General features: G+C 40.5%; 1 protein-coding gene across 2 annotated transcripts in view; it reads left to right on the top strand.

Moving 5' to 3' along the window:
- Positions 1 to 24,964, top strand: part of ZNF608 (zinc finger protein 608) — a 136,933-nt gene that overhangs the window by 47,356 nt on the left and 64,613 nt on the right. For both annotated transcript variants that reach the window (XM_081321317.1, XM_081321318.1), the window contains exon 3: positions 21,436 to 21,691. In XM_081321317.1, coding sequence (XP_081177443.1) covers positions 21,436 to 21,691 — 256 coding nt within the window. The remainder of the gene's footprint in view (positions 1 to 21,435; positions 21,692 to 24,964) is intronic.

Raw genomic sequence — 24,964 nt, 5'->3', positions numbered from 1 at the left:
TAAGAAAATAAATTTCTCAAAATTCTCTGTGGTGTTTAAATATAAATGGTTTTTATACAATAAATATGGATTCAATATAACACCTTCCACTGTTTGTAGACAAATTCCTTTTTCTATTTATTTCTGAAAAAACCCTGTATAATAGTCCCTGTATATTTCATGTTTAATCCATTATTTTAAAATAAGTTTGCTATATTTTTTTAACTGGCAATACTTAGTTTGGCAGTTTCATGATCTCTTAAAACAATTGTAAATTATGATATATGATGCTTTTAGTGAATACAAGGCTTTTAATATGAAGAAAGATTATATTCTGAATGAGTCTTTTAAATGATAATACAAATTTCCTTCTTTCCCACTTAAGGTATTTGAAGGCAATACTATTTGCCAATCACTGACTAAAAGTAATTATTTATTGAAGCATGGTATTCCAAATGAAACAAAGATGACATTATTTTCATATTTGGTTTCATATATTTTAGAAAGATATTTTAGAACAATTTTATAAGAATATCTTTTCAATCCATGTGATCAACTTTAGTAATATTTAACTGGACAATCATTTGGATAACCATTTCTCTGAAATGGGCAGGGGTATTCAAACTTGGCCCTTTTATGACTTGTGGACTTCAACTCCCAGAATTCTTCAGCCAGCGTGCCTGGCTGAGGAATTCTGGGAGTTGAAGTCCACAAGTCATAAAAGGGCCAAGTCTGTAGGGTTTCCTGCCTAAGCAGGGTTTTGGACTAGAAGACCACCAAAGTCCCTTCTACTCTACTATTCTATTCTAAACTGAATAGGAAGAATACAGTCCAAATGTTCAATCAGTTCAAGCTTAAGAAGCTTTTAAAAATATGTAACATATATGTAGAGTGTGTGTGTGTGTGTGTCTGTGTGTATGTACGTATGTACGTATGTGTATATATATAATTTTTGTTTGGATATGCATGATTTATCAGAAGGCTTGCTATAGAAAGAGAATTGAAAAATATCTTGTTTCATAATCTTATGCCACAAACACTTGCAGAAGTTTAAACTGAATGTCTGTTTCAAATATAAGTCCCCATTATTTCTGTGCTTGTTCAGAACACATGTCCATATATGTGCCTGCAGGCTGCTTCACATCCAGCCCAGAAATGATGGAAAGAGTTGCTTCCAATGTTCCTGGGGTATGGTTTGCATCTTTGTGTTTCTCATAAGTCTGTCCTATTAGAAGAACCATTTTTCACTACAGTGTTCGCTATCTTCTGTTGTAGATCAGTTGCCATCTGTCTTGTGTAGAGATTCAAGTACTTAACAGCATTGCTTGTTTATTCAAGGTGTAAGTCTCATAAGTTACTATGGGAGCATAACATATTTTCTGAAGTAACAATTTAGTAGAGAGGGGAGATGAGAAATAATTCTTTCCCAGAAGTTGTACTGTGCCCTGTTTTAGTTCCTGGGGGATATGGAAGAACAATTTCAATAGAAATTATGAAGAAAAAAAAGGGGAGGGGAGGTCAGCAAGATTTGAGAAAGTTCTTGCTCCTTAATAAGTTGAAAGATAAATTTCAAAACAGAATAAAAATATTTTTCCCCTTTTGCATTTTAAGGAATAATGAAAAAATGGAAAAGCACACACCCAGCCAAAGCTTCCCAAATATGCCAGCCTAATAATGAATAACATTCTTTATGTATCTTTATGTTATTTGTAGTGATATATTCAAGACTATCATATTCTCATTGGTAGTGACATCTCCAGCCAATGAGTAAACCACATTAAGTCTAAAAAAGAGCTACATGTATACTATATTAGAAGTAGATAATTCCTCTATGTTTTGGTTAATTAGAACATGTATGCACACATCTGGGATCAAACAGTTGGAACTGCCTGGCAGTTTTGAGAGCCTTTTGTATGCCTGACATCCATATTTTCATAATGTCTACAAGGAATTACTTTAATAGACCAAACTATAAGAGATGCTTAATGCTTAATGCATCACTTATAGTTGAGTCAATGTTTTTAATAGAAGATGGAGATATATAGAGGTATAGCTAATATTATAAATGTGGTATGTTAGTTATAAGATGGTTAATCCTACAGGTTTCCTAACAAAAACCTTCACTAAAATTTACTTTTAGTCCATAAACCAGCATAGATTCAGCAGTCTAGATTGCATTTGGCTTGAACTACTCGAAACATGACAGCTGACAGCTGCTTCTAAGAATAAATTTACAATGTTTTTTACTGTTTTAGAATAATAAATATCTTGATTTACCTCAAGAATTTGCTGATCTGCTTAAGATTTTCTCTCTTCATTGTATAAAATGTCTTTCCTATAGTGATATATAGAAAATCTGTGTTAATGACTTTTTTATAGTCATTCATTTTGATCCCTTTTTCTGTGATACTATATACTTTAAGAACATTCATTACTATAGTGGAATATTTAATTGTATAATAATTTGTTTTTCAATTGAAAAATACCAACTTGTAAAAATTCATATGCTGGTACCAGCTTGTTAACTTTGTATGAATTGCAAGTGTTTTTAAATAGCATTCTGCAATGGAGTACCTGGCAGTAAAATACATAAGTTTGAATAAAGGACACATTTTGGCTGCATATTCATATATAAATATACTCCAAGTATAATAATTGAATCTATATCCTGTCTGAACCCATGTAAATATTCTTTAGTGTAAAGTATAGTCACTTATAATTTCTTATTTAACATAAATTACCTGGTACTTTCCCTCTATTTAAGACAAAGATACAAACATTTAATATAATTCATTCTTTTTGGCAGAGTTCTCTGAAATATAAGTAATAACCAGCAATGCACAGCAAATAATCACCATGTGAAATCCATAGCAAGCTTTGCTTCACTCCTTTTCAGTTAATGGACACTTCCATTAACTTCTTGGCATTTGTACGGAAGTGGTTTAGATTGCTGCCTTCTGGGATTTTTCCCCCAGTATCCAGCTCTTGGTATTTCCTGGAGCTCTTCCATTCAATTGCTACTCAATCACAATCTGCTCAATTTCAATGCACAGACAAGGTGATACCATCTGCTGATTTAAGGCTTACTGTAGGAGAGTTCTGCTTTTCTGTTTGTGTTGAATATAAAATCTGTTTTGCAGTTGATCTTTCTTTTATCTTTTTGTCTTCCATGTATATATTGAGAAGTTATCTATACATATATCTTTTTTTACATTGCTGCAGTTGTTATTCTTCCTACAGCCTTCTCACTCTAGTCTTGGTGCCTGATTGGCTAATTCTCACTAGCACCCCATTAACAGAAAAGTAAGGTGGTAAAGTTTTATTTGCCTCAATAATTGCTAATTTTATAGTATCATGTTGTCATTCTCAAATGTTCCACTCAACACATTTCTGCTACCCAAAAATATGCAATAGCAGACTAATTGCAGGATGAGAATTCTAAGTCTCCAGTACAGTAAGCCTGTTCTAGAAAGATCTGTGGGGGAGTTAATGGAACTCAATTTGACCATATGGAAACACTATGTATAGCTGGAAGAGCACTTAATGTAGCCACATAGCATTCTTTTTTCTCTTACTACCTCCTTACTTGCAAAGGCCAGAAAAGCAGTCTTATGTAAGTGGAGTCTCTTCCAATATAGTAGCTGATCAAGCAAAGCACCTTTTAACAGATTTACATACCCTATTATTTAATTATGGTTAAAATGGTCTGCTAATGTGAGCCTTATGCCCATCAATAATATCAGGATATGCTTTTCATTATGACATGGTATACTATTTCTATAGATAAAGGTAAAAGGTAAAGGTTCCCCCGCACATGTGTGCTAGTCGTTTCCGACTCTAGGGGCCGGTGCTCATCTCCGTTTCAAAGCCGAAGAGCCAGCGCTTGTCCGAGGACATCTCCGTGGTCATGTGGCCGGCATGACTAGACGCCAAAGGCGCACGGAACGCTGTTACCTTCCCACCGGAGTGGTCCCTATTTTTCTACTTGCATTTTTACGTGCTTTCGAACTGCTAGGTTGGCAGAAGCTGGGACGAGTAACAGGCGCTCACTCTGTTACGCGGCACTCGGGATTCGACCCGCCAAACTGCCGACCTTCTGATCGACAAGCTCAGCGTCCTAACCCACTGAGCCACCGCGTCCCTTACTTTCTATAGATACTATTGAGAACAATAGTATAGTATAGTATAGATACTATAGATAGCATTGAGAACATAGGGTGTAGGCAGAAGAGTAAAATGTGTATTTGCACAATAATGTGCATTCAGATCTGGTTCTGTAACATGAAATATTATTTTAAATATTAAATAAATAGTATCTATTTCTATAGATACTATTTATTTAATATTTAAAATAATATTTCATGTTACAGAACCAGATCTGAATGCACATTATTGTGCAAATACACATTTTACTCTTCTGCCTACACCCTATGTTCTCAATGCTGAGGTAGAGTTGTGAAATATTTTTGTAAACATAAAATGAGCTGCTATAACAGGATTAAAAATACAATGGAACCCTTTTCATACCTATACTAAATGTGATTTTATTATTATTTTATTTTATTATTTACAAGATGCCATAATGTAGCTCCTTATATTATTTAAAAGAATTTAGTGTGCATTGTTTTGTTTTGCTTCTATACAAGGCTATAATAATGTCTTTAATAATTAATTCATGATCATTTCCATTTCCATTGGTATGTATTATTCATTTATTAATGGAACCCTCTATAAAACTAAAATGTAATAACATGGATCGCCTTGAAAATTGAAAATAACACCTATACATAACACCTGTAATTTGACCCAGTATATCCATTAGCATGTTATTATTGGGAGGCAGTGAAGGGGCTTTGGTGGATGGTTTTAATTCTTATACTGTTCTTCTGAAATTAAACATATTACAGAAGTATTGAGTTAGCAACTGCTTTATAAGTAAGGTTACTGAACTTTTAACCAGTACAGTATGCTGAAATATTGCATGGTAATAATTGTATAGCTTTCCAATTACTTTGAAAAATAGTGATTTGATAATATTTCTATCATCCAATTTTTCCAGGTTTCTGAGAAATTTTTAATTAATAACATAACATTAATAAAGTTATAGCATTAAACCTTAAGCAGTTCATGACATAATCCTTTAATTGAAGCAGTTCCCCATGAAGGAATGAACCCAAATTCCTACACAGTATGTGAGAGACTAATCTACAATTATAGAAAACATTTTCTCACAGTAAAAAGTACAGTTAAAGATAGTAATCAACCTGAACAGAGATATCCAAAATATCACATGTATTATATTTTTTATGAAATTAATGAAATGACCAAAAAACTTCAGTGTTATTTGTTCACTTAGATTTCTCTATCTGTAGGACCAACAGGAAGTTATGATAACATTCATTGTAAAAGTTACCGTATATACTTGAGTATAAGCCGAATTTTTCAGCCCACTTTTTGGGCTGAAAAATTCCACTTCGGCTTATACTCCAGTCAACAAAAAAAACTTACCGAGGACTTGTGCGCGGCCGAGGCTTTGGTGCTTCCGGGATCGCCCGCACCTCTCCCAAGCCACCGCCGTCCGAGACCTGCCGAAGTTTGGGGAGGTTTGGGGAGGTGCGCGCGCACCTCCCCAAACTCCGCGCCTTGCCTGCCTGCTTCTTTCCGCAGCGGAAAGAAGCAGGCAGGCAGGGCGCGGAGGAACGGAGACTTGCCGACGTTTGGGGAGGTTTGGGCGCCTCCCCAAACCTCGGCAGGTCTCCGTTCCTCCGCGCAGACCTGCCGACGTTTGGGGAGGTTTGGGCGCCTCCCCAAACCTCCCCAAACGTCGGCAGGTCTCCGTTCCTCCTGCCGACCTTTGGGGAGGTTTGGGCGCCTCCCCAAACCTCCCCAAACCTCGGCAGGTCTCCGTTCCTCCTGCCGACCTTTGGGGAGGTTTGGGCGCCTCCCCAAACCTCGGCAGGTCTCCGTTCCTCCTGCCGACCTTTGGGGAGGTTTGGGCGCCTCCCCAAACCTCGGCAGGTCTCCGTTCCTCCTGCCGACCTTTGGGGAGGTTTGGGCGCCTCCCCAAACCTCGGCAGGTCTCCGTTCCTCCTGCCGACCTTTGGGGAGGTTTGGGCGCCTCCCCAAACCTCCCCAGGTCTCCGTTCCTCCTGCCGACCTTTGGGGAGGTTTGGGCGCCTCCCCAAACCTCGGCAGGTCTCCGTTCCTCCTGCCGACCTTTGGGGAGGTTTGGGCGCCTCCCCAAACCTCGGCAGGTCTCCGTTCCTGTTTGGGGAGGTTTGGGCGCCTCCCCAAACCTCCCCAAACCTCGGCAGGTCTCCGTTCCTCCGCGCAGACCTGCCGACCTTTGGGGAGGTTTGGGCGCCTCCCCAAACGTCCCCAAACCTCGGCAGGTCTCCGTTCCTGTTTGGGGAGGTTTGGGCGCCTCCCCAAACCTCCCCAAACCTCGGCAGGTCTCCGTTCCTCCGCGCAGACCTGCCGACCTTTGGGGAGGTTTGGGCGCCTCCCCAAACCTCGGCAGGTCTCCGTTCCTGTTTGGGGAGGTTTGGGCGCCTCCCCAAACCTCGGCAGGTCTCCGTTCCTCCGCGCAGACCTGCCGACCTTTGGGGAGGTTTGGGCGCCTCCCCAAACGTCCCCAAACCTCGGCAGGTCTCCGTTCCTGTTTGGGGAGGTTTGGGCGCCTCCCCAAACCTCCCCAAACCTCGGCAGGTCTCCGTTCCTCCGCGCAGACCTGCCGACCTTTGGGGAGGTTTGGGCGCCTCCCCAAACGTCCCCAAACCTCGGCAGGTCTCCGTTCCTGTTTGGGGAGGTTTGGGCGCCTCCCCAAACGTCCCCAAACCTCGGCAGGTCTCCGTTCCTCCGCGCAGACCTGCCGACCTTTGGGGAGGTTTGGGCGCCTCCCCAAACCTCCCCAAACCTCGGCAGGTCTCCGTTCCTGTTTGGGGAGGTTTGGGCGCCTCCCCAAACCTCCCCAAACCTCGGCAGGTCTCCGTTCCTCCGCGCAGACCTGCCGACCTTTGGGGAGGTTTGGGCGCCTCCCCAAACGTCCCCAAACCTCGGCAGGTCTCCGTTCCTGTTTGGGGAGGTTTGGGCGCCTCCCCAAACCTCCCCAAACCTCGGCAGGTCTCCGTTCCTCCGCGCAGACCTGCCGACCTTTGGGGAGGTTTGGGCGCCTCCCCAAACGTCCCCAAACCTCGGCAGGTCTCCGTTCCTGTTTGGGGAGGTTTGGGCGCCTCCCCAAACGTCCCCAAACCTCGGCAGGTCTCCGTTCCTCCGCGCAGACCTGCCGACCTTTGGGGAGGTTTGGGCGCCTCCCCAAACCTCCCCAAACCTCGGCAGGTCTCCGTTCTTCCTGCCGACCTTTGGGGAGGTTTGGGCGCCTCCCCAAACCTCCCCAAACGTCGGCAGGTCTGCGCGGAGGAACGGAGACCTGCCGAGGTTTGGGGAGGTTTGGGGAGGCGCCCAAACCTCCCCAAACAGGAACGGAGACCTGCCGAGGTTTGGGGAGGTTTGGGGAGGCGCCCAAACCTCCCCAAAGGTCGGCAGGTCTGCGCGGAGGAACGGAGACCTGCCGAGGTTTGGGGAGGTTTGGGGAGGCGCCCAAACCTCCCCAAACAGGAACGGAGACCTGCCGAGGTTTGGGGAGGTTTGGGGAGGCGCCCAAACCTCCCCAAAGGTCGGCAGGTCTGCGCGGAGGAACGGAGACCTGCCGAGGTTTGGGGAGGTTTGGGGAGGCGCCCAAACCTCCCCAAACAGGAACGGAGACCTGCCGAGGTTTGGGGAGGTTTGGGGAGGCGCCCAAACCTCCCCAAACAGGAACGGAGACCTGCCGAGGTTTGGGGACGTTTGGGGAGGCGCCCAAACCTCCCCAAAGGTCGGCAGGTCTGCGCGGAGGAACGGAGACCTGCCGAGGTTTGGGGAGGTTTGGGGAGGCGCCCAAACCTCCCCAAACAGGAACGGAGACCTGCCGAGGTTTGGGGACGTTTGGGGAGGCGCCCAAACCTCCCCAAAGGTCGGCAGGTCTGCGCGGAGGAACGGAGACCTGCCGAGGTTTGGGGAGGTTTGGGGAGGCGCCCAAACCTCCCCAAACAGGAACGGAGACCTGCCGAGGTTTGGGGAGGTTTGGGGAGGCGCCCAAACCTCCCCAAACGTCGGCAGGTCTGCGCGGAGGAACGGAGACCTGCCGAGGTTTGGGGAGGTTTGGGGAGGCGCCCAAACCTCCCCAAACAGGAACGGAGACCTGCCGAGGTTTGGGGACGTTTGGGGAGGCGCCCAAACCTCCCCAAAGGTCGGCAGGTCTGCGCGGAGGAACGGAGACCTGCCGAGGTTTGGGGAGGCGCCCAAACCTCCCCAAAGGTCGGCAGGAGGAACGGAGACTTGCCGAGGTTTGGGGAGGTTTGGGGAGGCGCCCAAACCTCCCCAAAGGTCGGCAGGAGGAACGGAGACCTGCCGAGGTTTGGGGAGGTTTGGGGAGGCGCCCAAACCTCCCCAAAGGTCGGCAGGAGGAACGGAGACCTGCCGAGGTTTGGGGAGGTTTGGGGAGGCGCCCAAACCTCCCCAAAGGTCGGCAGGAGGAACGGAGACCTGCCGACGAGCCGCGGCCACACAGGGTATTCCTGTGTATTCAGGCTTGCAGAACGGCGGATCGGCTTATACTCGAGTCAATAACTTTTTCCAGTTTTGGGGGGTGAAATTGGGGGTCTCGGCTTATACTCGAGTCGGCTTATACTCAAGTATATACGGTATGCAAAAATTCATAAAGCACAAAAGCAGCAAATATGCTTTTGTAGAATTATATAACGTATTCCTTCCTTGCACACTTTAAAAGATTATATTCAGAACTCTGTATACAATCCCAACATTATTACTAAAGTGTGATTGCTCTATTTATTCATGAAAAGGTATGGAATAAAAAGCAAAATCCAGATATATTACAGGTAGTCCTCAAGTTACAATTGTAATGGAGCCTTCCCATTCCACTCGTAACTCGAAAACTCATGGGAGTGAATCTTGTACCTTGAACGAGATCACTCCCTTGCTCGTTAAGAGGCACATGGCTCATTAAGAAAATGAGGTATCTCAGGATGGGGAAGGCCATGGAGGGCCTAGTGATGGAACAGGACCCCAAGGCCTCCCCTACGCACTAAGATACCTCATGCTTCTCTGTCTTCTTGCTGTGCTGGACTCACCTTGAAAATATCCATCTCCTCTCTGCTGCGGTTCCTGCTGCCGCCCGGATCTGAGGCTGAGGGATGCTTCCGTGTGCCTCTGGAGGCTGGATCAGGATGTCAGAGGGCCACAGAAGCGTTCCCCGACCTCAGATCCGGGCGGCAGCGGAATGGAAAATGCTTCCAATGTCCCAATCCAACCTCTGGAGGCACGTGGAAGCGTCCACCAGCTTCGGTTCCATTTCCTGTTGCAGAGAACAGAGGCCTAAAGTACCATAAGATCACACAAGATCAGTAGCATGAGATCTCGCCCCACTGATCTCATGCGATCTTGTGTTACTTTTTAGGCCATTCTCTGTGAATGCACCGAAAGCCTGGAGCAGCCAAGAAAGCGAAGGATCTCGATCTTTGCAGGGTGAGTATTGAAGGCCTAGCGCCTAGGAAGACCCAGGGCAGGGGTGGGAAGAGAGGGAATAACCAGGGTGGATGTTGCAGAGCCTCTGCAGTCACTCGTAAGGGCGAACGGCTGCTGTGGTGCTGCAATATTTGTAATTTCGGGACTTGCTCGTAAGCACTAGGGGGCACTAATTGCATAACTTTGAACGAGTGTTAAGTGAACGCTCGTAACTTGGGGATTACCTGTATTATAAATTATTTATTCAGAAATTTAAAATCTCTATTCAATACCTTGCTGAGTTTTAACCCTGTGATCTGGTTTTGGTGTCTAAACAACATTTAAGAACGTTAAGACATACGGTTATATGAAGCTTAGACTTATTCTTTTCCGCTTATTAACTTTTGTCCACATTTCAAAGGACCCTAGCATCTTACTGATCTATCCTAAATACATTATCATTGGGTTTTCCCAAGGCTACATTTTAATGTGTTTCACTCTGCAATTGCAAGGAAGATAGTGTAATAATTGTCTAACTTGCCACCTCCTCCCTTGTGTTTGGAAGAAGCTGGAATATCACAGATGGGCTGCTACACTGCAAATTTTATTTTGGTTTACATTGAAATTTATTTTTCCTTTTCTAGCAATAATCCGAGGGCAGTCAGAATAGTCATCTTGTACTTTCCTACCAGCCAACAAAAATGTCTAGGCCCCCTTCAATGTCAACCAACTTTTATTATGTATCTTCAAGAATGCAGCAAAATGCTTACTAAATATCAGTATCCATCCATATAAATCATGTTTATTTTCTGCACTTCTGTGTATGTTTATTGCTGGTTTTTAGGTGTAGTAAAGTTTGAGCTATTATTTGTAGTAACCCTTCCTTAGAATCTACCTAATTTATTCTGGCTTTAAAGATTCCAGATGTCATTGAAAGTTCCAAACTGATATTATTCTAAGAACCAGATTGAGATTTTATTGCCCAAATAGTTTAAATATATGATTGCAATTGCTACATTTTTAAAAGAGAGACATATTACACTATTCTCTTAATGCACAACTTAGAGTTCTGCAACCTTTTACAACTTCCCATATGTTAATGAAAACATTTCTGAAAATTGGCAAAGCTACATACCATAACTTGTGCCAGCTATTTTCATAGGCCAGTTTGAAGCATGGCAAGAGAGAAGAATGCCTTGTTTTAGTGGTTGAGTCAGCCTGACAGGCTTTCACAATGCCCCTCCTCTTATTAATATTCTTTTTGATGTGAACTTGTAAAACACAGGATTGGTTGTTAATCTTCAAGATCTCGAGGGCTTTTGGCATTGGTCCATAATTTATGTGTTCACATGGCTGTTGTCTGACTACTAATGATTAGACAGCCGTGTTATCTCCCAGCTAAATCAGTGTTGCTTATAAATCACGCTTGATAAATGGCAGTTTCATTTCTTCAAAGGCTCTGTATACATCTACACGCTTTGATAAAACTGCCAGGGGCATGTCATGATTTTACAAGATTTTAGGTTGTGCTTGTTTACATTTGGTTGGGCAAAAGATTTGAGTTTCTATGAAGGGTAAAAGCACTGATCAAAAAAAAAAAAGAATGCATGCTAGAACAATAGAAAAGTACATATACTGGAAAAAAATACTGATCTTGTGTAGGCTTTTTTTTTAAGCAGATAAAGTTACAAAACATATTTCACCAAAAATATAAATATTCCAAATATTAAAATATAACAAAATTTAGTTGTGGTCATGTGAATTAGTAGTGCTATGACTTGACTTACTTCATCACCCTTTTGAGTAATTCTGTGGAATGTAATTTTTTTACACTGTTTTGCCTCTCGTAACATAATGTTTCTAGTGTTACAGCATGGAAGGTGATAACTGACATCATTTTCAGGATTCAGTAATGCATCTCCTTTGTTTCTCAAGTTTTTATCCATTCACCCTTGATTTATTTGTGTTGTATTAACAATATAGGTATAGAGCTGCACATTTTGCTCTCAGAATTGATTTTGTAAATAAATAACAGTGGTTTTTAAACTGGGTTGCTGAATGCATTTAATTCTTTGGAATATTTTTAGAAATTTTTTAACCAACTGTGTCCTTGGATAGTCATTCCTAGAGGACAGTTTGCTAGTTACTACATGTGAAGTTCAGATAGAAATAAATTGTGCTTCCCCTTACTTTCCAGGCTTCCCCTCCAAGGGATGGTTGGTGAGGTCATTAGGCAGCTCCCTGTCCCCGAGGGCTTGGTTCTGGGGATGGGGCTGTCATTGGAGGGATAGAAGTGGGCCATAGAATAATTGTATTGGTGGCCATTGAGAAATATGGGAAGACAAGGAATGGGTGGCTGCTGGGGACTGCTGAATTGTTTTGCAATAGTTTTATATTCCAGCTCCATAAGCCCTAATGCCATAAGCCCCCTGATGACTCTTGGATTGTTAAAGCGGCCGGAGGGGTGTCATGTGAGTAGGTTCTAATGGTGATTAATTCTTCTTTGTGGAAGAAGATTTTTCCTTTACCTCCTAAAGAAATCTGGTTCATCCCTTTCTCAAGAAGCTGTTATTCGATTCCATCATACTGAAATATGGTGGCTCTATAGCAGCTTCAGAGAACCTTGGAGAAAATGGATTATCTGGATCCTTCAGTTAGGATTTAGAACTGGGCATGGTATGGTAATGGCGTTGGTCAGACTTTTCAATGATTTCTGGTATGGTTGCAATACGGAAACTGTATCTATCATTCCCCTACTTGACCTCTCAGTAGCTTTTGATACTGAGTTAATCCACAAAGATACCATTGACCATGATATCCTTCTGGATTAAGTTAATTCAGAAAATTGGGAGTGTTTTCTCCCCTCCTTTTTAACATCTGCATGATACTTCTGGGTGAGCTTATTTATCACCACAGCATCAGCTATCATTAATATGCAGATACCTAAATACAGTCATGGCCAAAATTGTTGGCACCCCAGAATTTTTTCCAGAAAATCAAGTATTTCTCACAGAAAAGTATTGCAGGAACACATGTTTTGCTATACACAGGTTTATTCCCTTTGTGTGTATTGGAAGATGTAAATAAATGTCTTATCTCAGTGTCTGGAGGCTGTGAGGATATATCTGGATGGGGAACAACAGACTTCAGTGAAACCCTGGGAAGGCCTAGTGGCTCTGGATTTTGGAGCCCGCAAATTTCAGAACTATACCATCTTTTGTGCTAGAGGAGATTACATTCCCCAGATAGCCCCAGAGCACAATCTGAAGGTCCTCCTAGACCACAGGTCGGCAACCCGCAGCTCCGGAGCTGCATGCGGCTCTTTAAGCCATCTCCTGCGACTCCCAGTCGCCCGGTGCGTGCGTACCTCTTTGAACGGGCAGAGGTGTGCGCGCACCTCTCCAAACAGACGAAGGTGCACGTGCACCTCTCCGAACAGGCAGTGCTGCCGCCGGTTTGGAAAGCTGCTGCGGCCCATTTGCAGAGCTGCCGCCTTCCTCCGAAGGCAGTAGCTCTGCAAACGGGCTGCGGCAGCTTTCCAAACCGGCGGCAGCAGGTCTGGAAACGGGTGGCACTGCCACCCGTTCAGACGGAGGTGCGCGTGCACCTCTCCAAAGGTTTGGAGAGCTGCGCTCACACCTCTCAGAACGGGCGGTGGTGCCGCCCGCTTGGAAAGCTGCTGTGGCCCATTGAAAGAGCTACCGCCTTCCTCCGAAGGCAGCAGGTCTGCAAACTGACCGCGGCAGCTTTCCAAACTGGCAGCGGCAGGTTTACAAACGGGAGGCACCTCTCGGAACGGGCAGTGGCGCCGCCGGTTTGGAATTCTGCTGCAGCCCATTTGCAGAGCTACTGCCCTCCTCCGAAGGCGGCATGTCTGCAAACTGGCTGCGGCAGCTTTCCAAACTGGCGGCGGCAGGTTTACAAATGGGAGGCGCCGCCGCCCGTTCGGGTGGAGGTGCGCACGCACCTCTTCAAAGGTTTGGACAGCTACGTGCGCGCCGCTGCCCATTTGGAAAGCTGCCACGGCCAGTTTGCACACATGCCGCCTTCGGGTGGTGCCGCCGCCCATTCAGAGAGTGGGAAGGTTTGGAGAGCTGCGCGTGCACCTCTCCAAATGGGCGGCAGTTTGGAGGTCCCGGGGGTGGCTCCAGCGGCGCCCGGGCTGAAGGCGGTGCCGCAACCCATCACCCATCACCAGGGAGATCCGTCGCTGCCACCGTGCAGGTTCCTCCCGTTTTGCGTATGTGTGAGTCCCTTGGACTGCAAGGCAATCAAACCGGTCAGTCCTAGAGGAGATCAACCCTGACTGCTCTTTAGAAGGCCAGATCATGAAGTTGAAACTCAAATACTTTGGCCACCTAATGAGAAGGAAGGATTCACTGGAGAAGAGCCTAATGCTGGGAAAGATTGAGGGCAATAGAAGAAGGGGACGACAGAGAATGAGGTGGCAGGATGGAGTCACTGAAGCAGTAGGTGTGAGCTTAAATGGACTCCAGAAGATGGTAGAGGACAGGAAGGCCTGGAGGAACGTTGTCCATAGGGTCGCGATGAGTCGGACACGACTTCGCAGCTAACAACAACAACAAATATAAATGGTACTAGATGTGATACAAAGTGAGAATTCAGCTAGCTTGACTAGTGCTGAGTAAAAGCTTGCTGGAAGTTAGCTTTTTCGATTGCTGAGCTCAAGCACTGTTCATATATGCACTTTCTACTGAAGGTCAAAGACTTTTTTGTTTGGTTTTTGGAACAAAATTTATGAAAGGATACAAGATTTGGAGTGTAAGTAACCCTTAAGGCATGTACTGAAAAATAAAATGCTTAAAAGTATGATAAGGGGTTGTTGTCATTAGAATAATATTCTAATTCTGAATTAGATGTTTGTGCTGTGTAGAATGCATGACCAAATGTCCCTGGATCTTTTTTATTGCATTTTTGTTAAATGTAGTTTTCCCACACTTGCAAAAAGAAAATCCCTAGTATTTGTACATCTGTATTTATACCAATGTAGTAGGAAGGGAGTGTGTTTTAAAAACAGAAACTGTTTTGGTCACTGGATTCTATTGTGGGATTTTATTGCTCCTGGACTGTAATTCAGAGGAGTTTTTAGTGCATCAGAGACCAATTATCACATCCACAGCTTAATTTTAGGGCTGGTGAAGAAATGGTAGAGTGAGTATGTATGTATATAAAACAACAATTTTGACTAGACATAGCAACATTCATTTTCCAGTCTTTGTTTTTGTTTGGTTGAGATTTTTTAAAATGTGTGTGTGTTTGTGTGTGTGTGATGTGAAGAGCTCTTACTCTAGTGCTTGATCTATTTATAGGCAGATATTCATTGCCAAAAAATCATGCAATCAGGTGAGAGGAGCAGAGGAAAATATTATGGTAGCATAACCTGTCTTCCATTTGGTTTATTTTTTTTCCCTTCAGTGAAACCTGTTCTGTGATAAATGGCAACACCAATGCCCACTATGCCCTAACACTTGGGAATAAACCTACGAAAATATCAATGAGGACCTGCAGTGTCATTTGTTCTTTATGTTACTTTTCCTTATCTTTTCACATTGTTCACCAAATGTTGGACTTATATACCTTTCCTTCTCCATGCCCCATGCAAGATGGCTGTCTTCCTGATTTTGCTGTTTTGTCTCTAATTGCTCACCTCTGTCATCTTCTGAAGGTTTCCCACAAATCTCCTTGAGAACAGTCACACAGCAAAAACAAATTAATTTTTGATTAATTTTGCAATTACTGATTTAGAAAGAGGAAGGTAACTTTGTAGGAAATACAAATAATCCTTGTTTAACAACTGTAATTGGGACAGGCAACTCTGTCACTAAGTAACAAGTCTTAAATTGCAATGTCATGTAACTGCACTAATTTAACATGGAAGTTCTTATGCAGTTGTTAAACAAATCCCATTTGGTTGTTAAGTGCAGTGTCATATGATACATGTAGTTCTTGACTTGCAATTGTTCATTTAGGGCAGGCATGTCAAACTGCTGGCCCACAGGCTGGATGTGTCACGCTGAAACTGCACCCACCCCATTGCCAGCAACGGGGAAAAAGTCATGATACATCGTGCAATGTCACGTGACGTTGTGAGTTTGACATGTCTGATTTAGGAACCATTTGAAGTTACAGTGGTACTGAAAAAAGTGACTTATAACCATTTTTCAAACTTATGACCGTTGCAACCTCCACATAATCTTGTGAAAGAAATTCAGATGCTTGGCAACTGACTCATATTTATGATGGTTGCAGTATCCCAGTGTCATATGATCATCTTTTGCAAACTTCTGACAACCAACGTTAATGAGGATGCCAGATTTACTTAACAAACTTTGTTACTAATTTAACAACTTCATTGGTTCACTTAACAACTGTGGCCAAAAAGGTCATAAAATGGGGCAAAATTCACTTAACAACTGTCTCAGTAAAATTTGGTCATAAGTCTAGAACTATCTGTATTTCATTTCATGGATGTTCTGCTTTTATTTCTAAATTTAATTTTCTATTAAGCAATTTAAAATGGCATATATGAATTATTTTAAAATATTTTTTGATCAAATTCTATGGGACACATAAGTTAAGTTGATACTAAAGTATGGTACATCTGGAGATAATACTGAGGAAAGTACAGAAATAAACTGCATTATCTTTATTCCAAAAGCATGAAATTAAAACTAGAAGAACTCTGTTACCCGGAGACTCTACAATAGCCAAAACCCATGTAGTGCAAACTCTGGCTCTGTATCTTGAACTTAGTTGAAAGATAAATATTGCTTTATTTATCCTTACTTAACTGATGACTGATTTGCAAAGAACATCTGTTTTTGAGGTCAGCTGCTTTTACATTTGCCTGCATATTTGGCTTCTTCTTGAGAAGCTTTTTTTGTTTGTTTAATGCTGCCAACATCTTAAAGTCTAATGGCAGCAGGAGCGTCTATGCTTAAATCATGCTTTTTATTTTTATTAGGCAGATGTCAAATGTGGGGATTCAAAATTGTATTTCAGTCAATTAGCCATATATTTGGAATGCAAGCTTATGGGTAGAATTCTAGTATACGATCTGGATTATATTCAGTTTCTTTTTGCATTATATTTGTTTATATATAAAATTCTACTTGTTCAGTCCCTTTCTGAGACTATGAGGAGATTAATGTAACTTTGACAAAATTGTCTAAACCAGACATGTCAAACTTGCGACGTCATGTGACGTCGTGTGACGTATCGGAACTTTTTCCCATTGCCGGCAATGGGATGGGCGCGGTTTCTCCATGACGCTCCGGCCCGCGGGCCAACAGTTTGACACCCCTGGTCTAAACTGTTACTTTGAGTTCTGATTAAGCACTATATTGTAGCCTTTGTGTTTTTCCTTGTGTTTTCTCATCTATGCATTTTAGCAGCTAATAGCTACATTTGAAATAAAGAGAAAGGGAAAAATCTTCAACCATCTTTCTGACTTTGGAATGTTAGAGCTATATTGGACCTCAGCATCCATAATGCCAGGTGGCTATACTATCTGTATCAATTATGGGAAATGAAGTCTAATGTAACTGGATGTTACCTTTCTGGATAAGGCTGTTTAAAGACTGCTAGTGTTCTTCTCTCTGTGCAGTGTGAAACTCAGAAATCTCAAAATGTGATAAAAAATGTACTTTCACTGTGTGATTACATATATTTTAAATTTCTGTTTTCTGGCTGAATAGGAAAGGGAATCCATCTGTAATAATAATTTCTCTTACTAGGAAACAAGCACCACTGTTTTAGAAAATATTTAATATACATAAAAATTAAAAAAAAATAATTCCATATGCCTTTAAAACATTATTAAAGCACATAAAAAAGAGAAACTGGTGTAAATCATATGATGACTTCAGTCAGACTTGTTTGCTCATCTGCCACTCTATGTTTAGTCATTTGGAAATTGTTTCTTAAATGACCTGAAATCCAGTTGTCACTGCACAAATAGATAATAATAATAAAAACAACAACAGTAGTAGTAGTAGTTGTTGTTGTAGTAGTAATAGTAGTAGTGTTGGAAAGGATCTTGGAAGTCTTCTTGTCCAACTTCCTGCTCAGGCAGGAAACCCTATACCATTTCAGACAAATGGTTGTCCAGTCTCTTCTTAAAAACATCCAGTGTTTTATGGTATTTGCCATTGTGCAACTATTATAGAGACCAACTTGGTTTTGCAACAGTCACCATTAGATGCATCAAATTGAATAAAAGATTGTATCTTACCTATATACAGCAGTTGATCTAGTGGCATTTCTCATTTTTAAAAATGCATTATAGTGAGTAGAAATCCTTATTCCCCAGTAGACGTCTGGCAACCTTACCATATTGTATCCCTGTTATCTCTTCAGAACAAAATTTCATTGAGTTTTTGGAGAATTGTTAATATTCTCTTACTATAATTAAAAGATTTTTCTGCAAAAAAGTATCTTTTTGTGTCAGTTTTCAAGTCACAATAAACCAATGAATTTCTAAAGTAGCTCATTTATAAATGTATATCTCCACTATCCTTTATTATATAAGGAAATACATTATTTTATAAGATCCCTTTTAAAAGTCATGCTTTATAAATCATCTTGTAGTGGTATGTGGGAAAGACTTTGGAAGACGGGACAAAGATGAACAGTCTAAGGCAGACATGTCAAACTCGCGACGTCACGGACCTTTTTCCCCATTGCCGGCAATGGGGTGGGCGCAGTTTCTTCATGATGCGTCCGGCCTGCAGGCCGGCAGTTTGACACCCCTGGTCTAAGGAACAGTCAGATAAGAGGCAGCATAACCTGCAGCTATATAGTGGGCAGAGCAGTAGGCTCAGAAGAGATTTTCACTAAGGTGACCACAGGATAATTATACTTTCAGACTTGCAAGATTCTGTTAACATAGCATTACCATAAAGTAGAACTGGTTTATCTTGTTGTGTTTCCTGTCTGGCCTACCTGTTAAGGCCAGCGTTAATCTTTCAAGTCTCATGCAGTCTTCCAAAGAAAGAAATTTTAGGAGTAACCCCAATCCTTAAAGAAATCTATTATCTGCCTAGCACCTGGCAGCAGCATTATTGCGAAACCAGCAGCAAATGGATATACAGATGGCTAATTTACATAATGTGACACCTGAAATAGAATTTGCCTCAACAGTAGCAGTGCAACCAATGGCAACTTGGCCCTAATTTTGCTGACGATATACTTATAAGAGGGTATGTACACTTACACTGCCACATTATTCTAGTTTTTTGTTATTTTTTTCACCACTAAACAATTGTAGTTTGTTTTTCAATTGAATTTGTACAATGTTAAAGGTGGAAAAACATTCTGAAGTGATTTATCTTGCTCTGATTTTTGTACATCTCAAAAACCTGGCATTTTAACAGGTGTGCAGATTTTCTATATCCACTGTAAAACCGCTGTCCCAGCTCCTAAAAAATGCTTGGCAATACTCCTTTGGTTGACAGAAAAAAAAGTGGCCTTTTTAGAGTGAAAATAATTCTTTTCCTCTCAACCCTTTCAGCATCCCAATGCCTTCTGCCCCATTTTTGTGCCGACGGACACTTCAGATGCAGTCATAGATGCAGTTCTACTCAAGGGTGACAGATTTACTACCATGGGCCTTTTATTCCAGACCGTTCCTCCCAGCAGAAAAGAACTATGATATTTTCAATGAAGAGTTGCTGGCTGTAAAGAAATGCCTTTCACCAATTAGTGACACCTCCTGAAAAGGGTAGCCTTTTCTGTGCAAGTTCATACAGACCATAAGAATTTAGAAGTTCTCCAAAACACTTAATTTCTCACTCCTCAGCAAATCAGGTAGACACAATATTTATCCTTTTATTTTTACATCTCATAGGTTCCAGCTTCCCAAACAAATTTCCAGGTTCCCTCTTATGTAAGCCGGAGTCTGAGTTGCCCAGTCCCATATCCCCTGCAATACTACTTGAGCCATGCATCTTTGAGTTATACCAAAAATCAGCAAACACAAAAAAGCTGGCATCAGGAAGAGAGGCTATTGATCTCTTTCATCAGGAAAGAGGAAGTGTATAAGGGGTAAATATGTTGCTGGAATCTAGTCCCAGAGGGAAACATATTGAATACTTGATGCACTGGAAAGGTTAACCGCAGTCTTTTTTTTTTTGTAAGGTTTCAATGAAGGCAATGTTATTTGTGTTATTTTTTGTTTTGTACTGTCCCAGATGCTCAGTTATTCATTGTTTCTGTTCCTCTTGTTTTTTACTTAGAAGGCTTTGTTCTTTCTGAGGAGAAGGCAGAAGAGAGGGTGCCTGATTTTGGAACGATAACAATTCAATAACTATACTGGCTTCCTCTACTGCTAGCTTTCCTGGTTCACCTCTGTGGTATGAGCTACTTCAGATGAGGGTTCCATTGATTTCTTTGCTCTTGTAATTCTAATTCAACTTCTGTGAATATTTTGTATTATAAATAAACTTTGGTCTGCTAGCTTCTGTTCGTTTCTTTCTGATTCTATACGTTGTTCTTTCCAGAACTGATGCTTTATCTTTAGACTTGATTTGTAATAGCAGGTCATTGTTTCTTTATCAATCTTTGTATATTTGAGATGGGTATGAACATTTTCTTCTAGTAGTCCTACATCTGCTGACCCTGATTACGCAGTCATTTGTCCTGAGTTCTATAGCTCACTTATTGCCAAAATGTCCAAGAACTATTACACCTAGAATGGTGGTTGTTGACCCGGGTGACAACCGATTGAGTATAGGTTTCTATAAATTACTTTTTACCATATTATTTATGGGAGACGCACACTTCATTATTGGAGAAGCACTCCTCTTTGTAAGAGTTCCTTGTTCCCCAAGGTCTGGACACAACATAGCATAGCAAATCTGCGCACAATTTTGTACTGCAGGAAATACACCTTCAACAACACGCTATTGCTCTGATCACCTCCACCATTCTAGGACTTTGCCAGGTGATGTTGCCAGATAAAGATGTCTTCAAAACTCAGCTTTTAAAGCTCAGTCTATCAATACTCATTTTACCCAACTGTCTTTCAGACTTTGTTAGACCCCATTGTGTTATGTCATTTATAAGTATTTTGTGTGAATCTTTTTGAACAAGCTGAAAATATGATCTACTGTTTCTTCTGCTTCTTTGCACAATCTGCACTTTGAATCATTTGACAATTTTTCAATTCTGGCCTTGATTGCATTTGTTCAAATTATTAAGCTAGCATCTAATAATATAGGCAATTCTAAGCAGGGTGGGTTTTTATTAAATTAGGGTTTTCAGATCTGATAAATTCAATATTTCCAGATGTCGAAGTTCTTTAGGTATCACTCTGCGGGCTTCAGTCACAGTTGGTATAATAACATATTTCTTTTTCCATGTGGGTTCAATTTCTATCTGCAAATCCTGGTGTTTTGTAATTGTTTCCAATTATTAATAAATAATATCATCTGTTAACAATGCAAAGTCTTCACTGCCAATTCTTTAGCTAGTATCGGTCTGCACATGCATTCAGTTCTTCCCAGGAATCTAGAATGTTGTAAACTATTGGCATAGTGTATATACAGATCTAAGCAGTGTGGCCTTTTGTAATTGACAGATGGAAAATTGGTATAATAAAAATGAAATAGTCATTGCTTGCCATTGGCATCTGGTTGGGCACTATCGTGACAAAATGTTGAACTAGTTGAACCTTGGCTTAATTTAATAAGATTGTTATATTCTGCTGTTCTTATGCCAGGAAATTAAAAGAATGAGTTTCTTTCTAAAGAAAGGTATTTTTTCATCCATCTTGCGGTATTATTATATGGGATTAATATGTTTATTTATCTATACATTTTTAATATCAGTATTTCCTTTTACTTTAAAAATATTTTTTTTCCTTTTTACTTGTAGGTTGACCCCCTCTTTACAGTGCCTGCACCTCCGCCTCCTATTTCCAGTAATTTGACAACTCAGATTCTACCTTCCTATTTTTCACCATCTTCATCCAACATTGCAGCCCCGGTGGAGCAACTTTTGGTACGGACTCGTTCAGTGGGAGTGAATACTTGTGATGTTGGAATAGTAACAGAACCTGAATGCCTTGGACCATGTGAACCTGGAACCAGTGTAAATTTGGAAGGGATTGTATGGCATGAAACTGAAGAAGGTAAGATGTTTTCTTCCATCTCTCAAATGTAATATTGCATTTGATTTAAAAGAAATATTGCTGAAAAATAATTAAATAGTATGCTTGGTTTTGTTTTGTTTCTGCTTGTAAAAGAATTTCTTGTTATTATGAGTCTGAATCTAGCCATAATTTTACAAATAATATTTTTTGTTTCTGTTGTTTTTGAAGGATGGGGTTAGATTTTATTCTAAAATCTTGCTAAACTATCACGTTGGTGGTATTTTGATATAAGGTTTAATGGATTTTACATATGTTATAAGGTATGCATAGATACTCTTACAAAAAGAATTATAAAATTTGCAATCAATACATTAATATTCAAATTATTTTGGCATCTGCAATATTGCAGTAAAACATATAAGTAGCATAGATGGTTGTTACTGGATTTGTTGCAAATTTGATTAATCTCTTGTGTGCATAGGCAAATTTATAATTGCATGTTAGCTACTTAAATATTTTGTTTTAAGTGACCTGAGAGCTTTGGGATAATTGTTTGGGAATTGGAGATTTGGAAGATAACGTCAGTCAACTGCAGTTTCATATAAATATAGATTTCCTTAAAATAATGAATAAAAATTCAAGCTACAGCTTGAAAAATAAATTGAAAATTGTTAGCAAAAAGTCTAGACACTAAAATGAATTTGAAGGATAATTATGTTTGACAAATTAGAAGCCACACAAAAATGTATTTTTCAATATTGATTTTCAAAAAATTCCCCTCATATGTGAACTACTTATAAATAGTACTGAACAGTTATTATGGCCACATATTTTGGAGGATATGGTCTGAAATATTGAGAATTATTCAAATGGATTTTTACAGATGTTTTCTTCTTTCTGTTTGAATAGTATTTTATTACTAGTGATTTAATAGCCAGTGTAAAAAGAATATGGTAGCTCACGAAGTTAGGACACTGGGCTGACAACTGACAGGCTTGCATTTGAGACCCGTTTACTGCTGCGGGCTGGAGTGAACTCTGGTCAACGCTCCAGCTCTTGCCGACCCAGCAATTTGAAAGCAGGCGACCACAAGTAGAGAGATGGTTATCACTTTGGTGGACACCTTAACAGGGATATGAAAGGAGCCCCCAACCAGGCAACAGTGATGTCACCATTCAATCCTTTCAACCCGGAAACGCTTTGGTGCTCCTGATATGAATGCAGTAGTAATAGCCTGTGTGAATTGAAACAGAAAGGGCATTTTAAAAGTGTACAATGCACTCCATTGATAATAAATCCTAATGTATTTTGGTTAGAAAAGATACAGCAAAGCTTGATTCTGTGGAATGGAGTATGAAACATTATCAGAGTGCATTAGCTAGGTTTGCAAAATGTTTTAGACTCTGCCCTTCCACTTGTCTTCTTTGTATGTATATCTTCATCAGATTCATAAACTAGACTGACACTTTAAGATTATTTTTTTAAAGGTCACATAAGCAGTTTTAAAATACTTTAAATGAGATAGCTGTCTAATTTTGGCTTCAGTGTTCACCTTTGTGATTTTCACAGAAAATCAGAATATGTGGGAAAGAATTATGGTGACACAGAAGAGCAATGGCTTTTAATACTGTTACTTTTGCTGAGTAAACTAAACATTTGACCCCCACAGAATTAAGAAACATCTCTTGTTAAAGGTCTGGAGGGCAACAGTGTGCTATTTTATAATGTTCTTCATACTTGCAAGAATGACATTTCATCTGTTTTCCTTCTGTGCTCAGATATATTCAGCTGAGAAGACTTTTACTTATTGATAAAAGATAACGCCTGATCTGTGCTTATAGATTCCCTCCTCCTGTTGTTGGTAAAAAGAGTAGTCTATCACCCTTCTTACTTATCTCCTATTCTGATTGTGCATTTACAAATCTGGGGAATTGGTTTGGCATAAACAAGATAAAGATAAATGCACTATCTCCTAACGTCAAATGTAAAGAAATTTTAAACTTGCTATTTTTTTTGACAAAACTTCTCAAATTATACTGATAATATAATGAATAACTTGAAAGAGTGACATATGATACTGCTTAACCGCATAAGCTTCTTAAAAGAAAAGAAAAGGAATGCTTCAGATTTTTTTTAAAGAATTTACTAAATTGAATTATTACTTTGGTGCTATGTTATAGAAGACTAAATATATCTTCATCTAAACTTTTTAATTGGAAATAAATTGTTTTAATTTCATTCCTAACATGATTTTACTGTGGGACTAGGTTTAAGGTTCTGATTTATACGGTAGTAATGGAACATATTTTTTTCTTAACTGGCACTTTGCATATCATTTTAAATAGTGAACCAATAGACTAGGACACTGTGAAAACTGTCATACTTAGCTAATTTAAACAGGAAAAATAATTCAAGCCAAATTCTAGAAAAGTATAAATCAGCTATAAACTTGATTTAATGATACATACAGTAGTACCTTGGTACTTATCCAGGATTCATTCTGGAAGGTGCGATGAGTACTAGGAGCAACAGGTACCAAGCAAGCCACGTGATTTAACCATGTGACTCTTTATTTTGGATGGAAAGTGTAACAAGTCATGAGGTAGCCGATGCCAGGAAGTTCTACCCTGCACATAGAGTACCAGGAGAAAGATAAATACCAGAGCAAGATTTTTGCTTCAAAACTCGTTGAGTACCAAATTTGATGAATTTTAAAGCAGTCAAATACCAAGGTATAACTCTATTTCCAAATATAAAATTAATTGTATTTATTTCCTCATTTAGTTTTTTTAAGAATAAGCAACGTTGGTTGACTATATTTGATACTCAAGGGATATGCTTTATAAAAAAATCATGACCAGAACAAAATTACTTAATTATTTTTTTTGGCTGCCCATCTTACCACAGGGTAACTCTGAGTGGTTTACAATATTACAAGGATAGAATTGTACAAAACCTATACATAATACAAACACAATAATATAAAAATATAAATATTCAACCCTAAATGAAAGATGCAAGGGAGAGACTGGATGAGCAAGGGGGAGATGGCATCTGTTATAAATCTGTCAATAACCCCCAATGTGAAGTTCTCCCCTCCCCATTGGAGCCCCAAGCTAACTGGCAGAGCCAGTTCTTTAGGCTAAATTATAATTTTTAATCTTAAAGTAAATTGATGTATCCAGCATCAAATATTGTAACTGTACTTTAATTCTTTTAAGAGATTAAAAATGTGGCTAAAATAATGCAATAAAATAGTGTAATACTACAACATTTATGAAAATATAAATGTGTTGTGGGGTTTTAGTAGTC

The sequence above is a fragment of the Vipera berus genome, assembly GCF_964194415.1.
Source record: "Vipera berus genome assembly, chromosome: 2".
NCBI classification, from domain to species: domain Eukaryota; kingdom Metazoa; phylum Chordata; class Lepidosauria; order Squamata; family Viperidae; genus Vipera; species Vipera berus.
The sequence above is the reverse complement of the archived record's forward strand: the minus strand, read 5'-3'. Positions and strand labels throughout refer to the sequence as shown.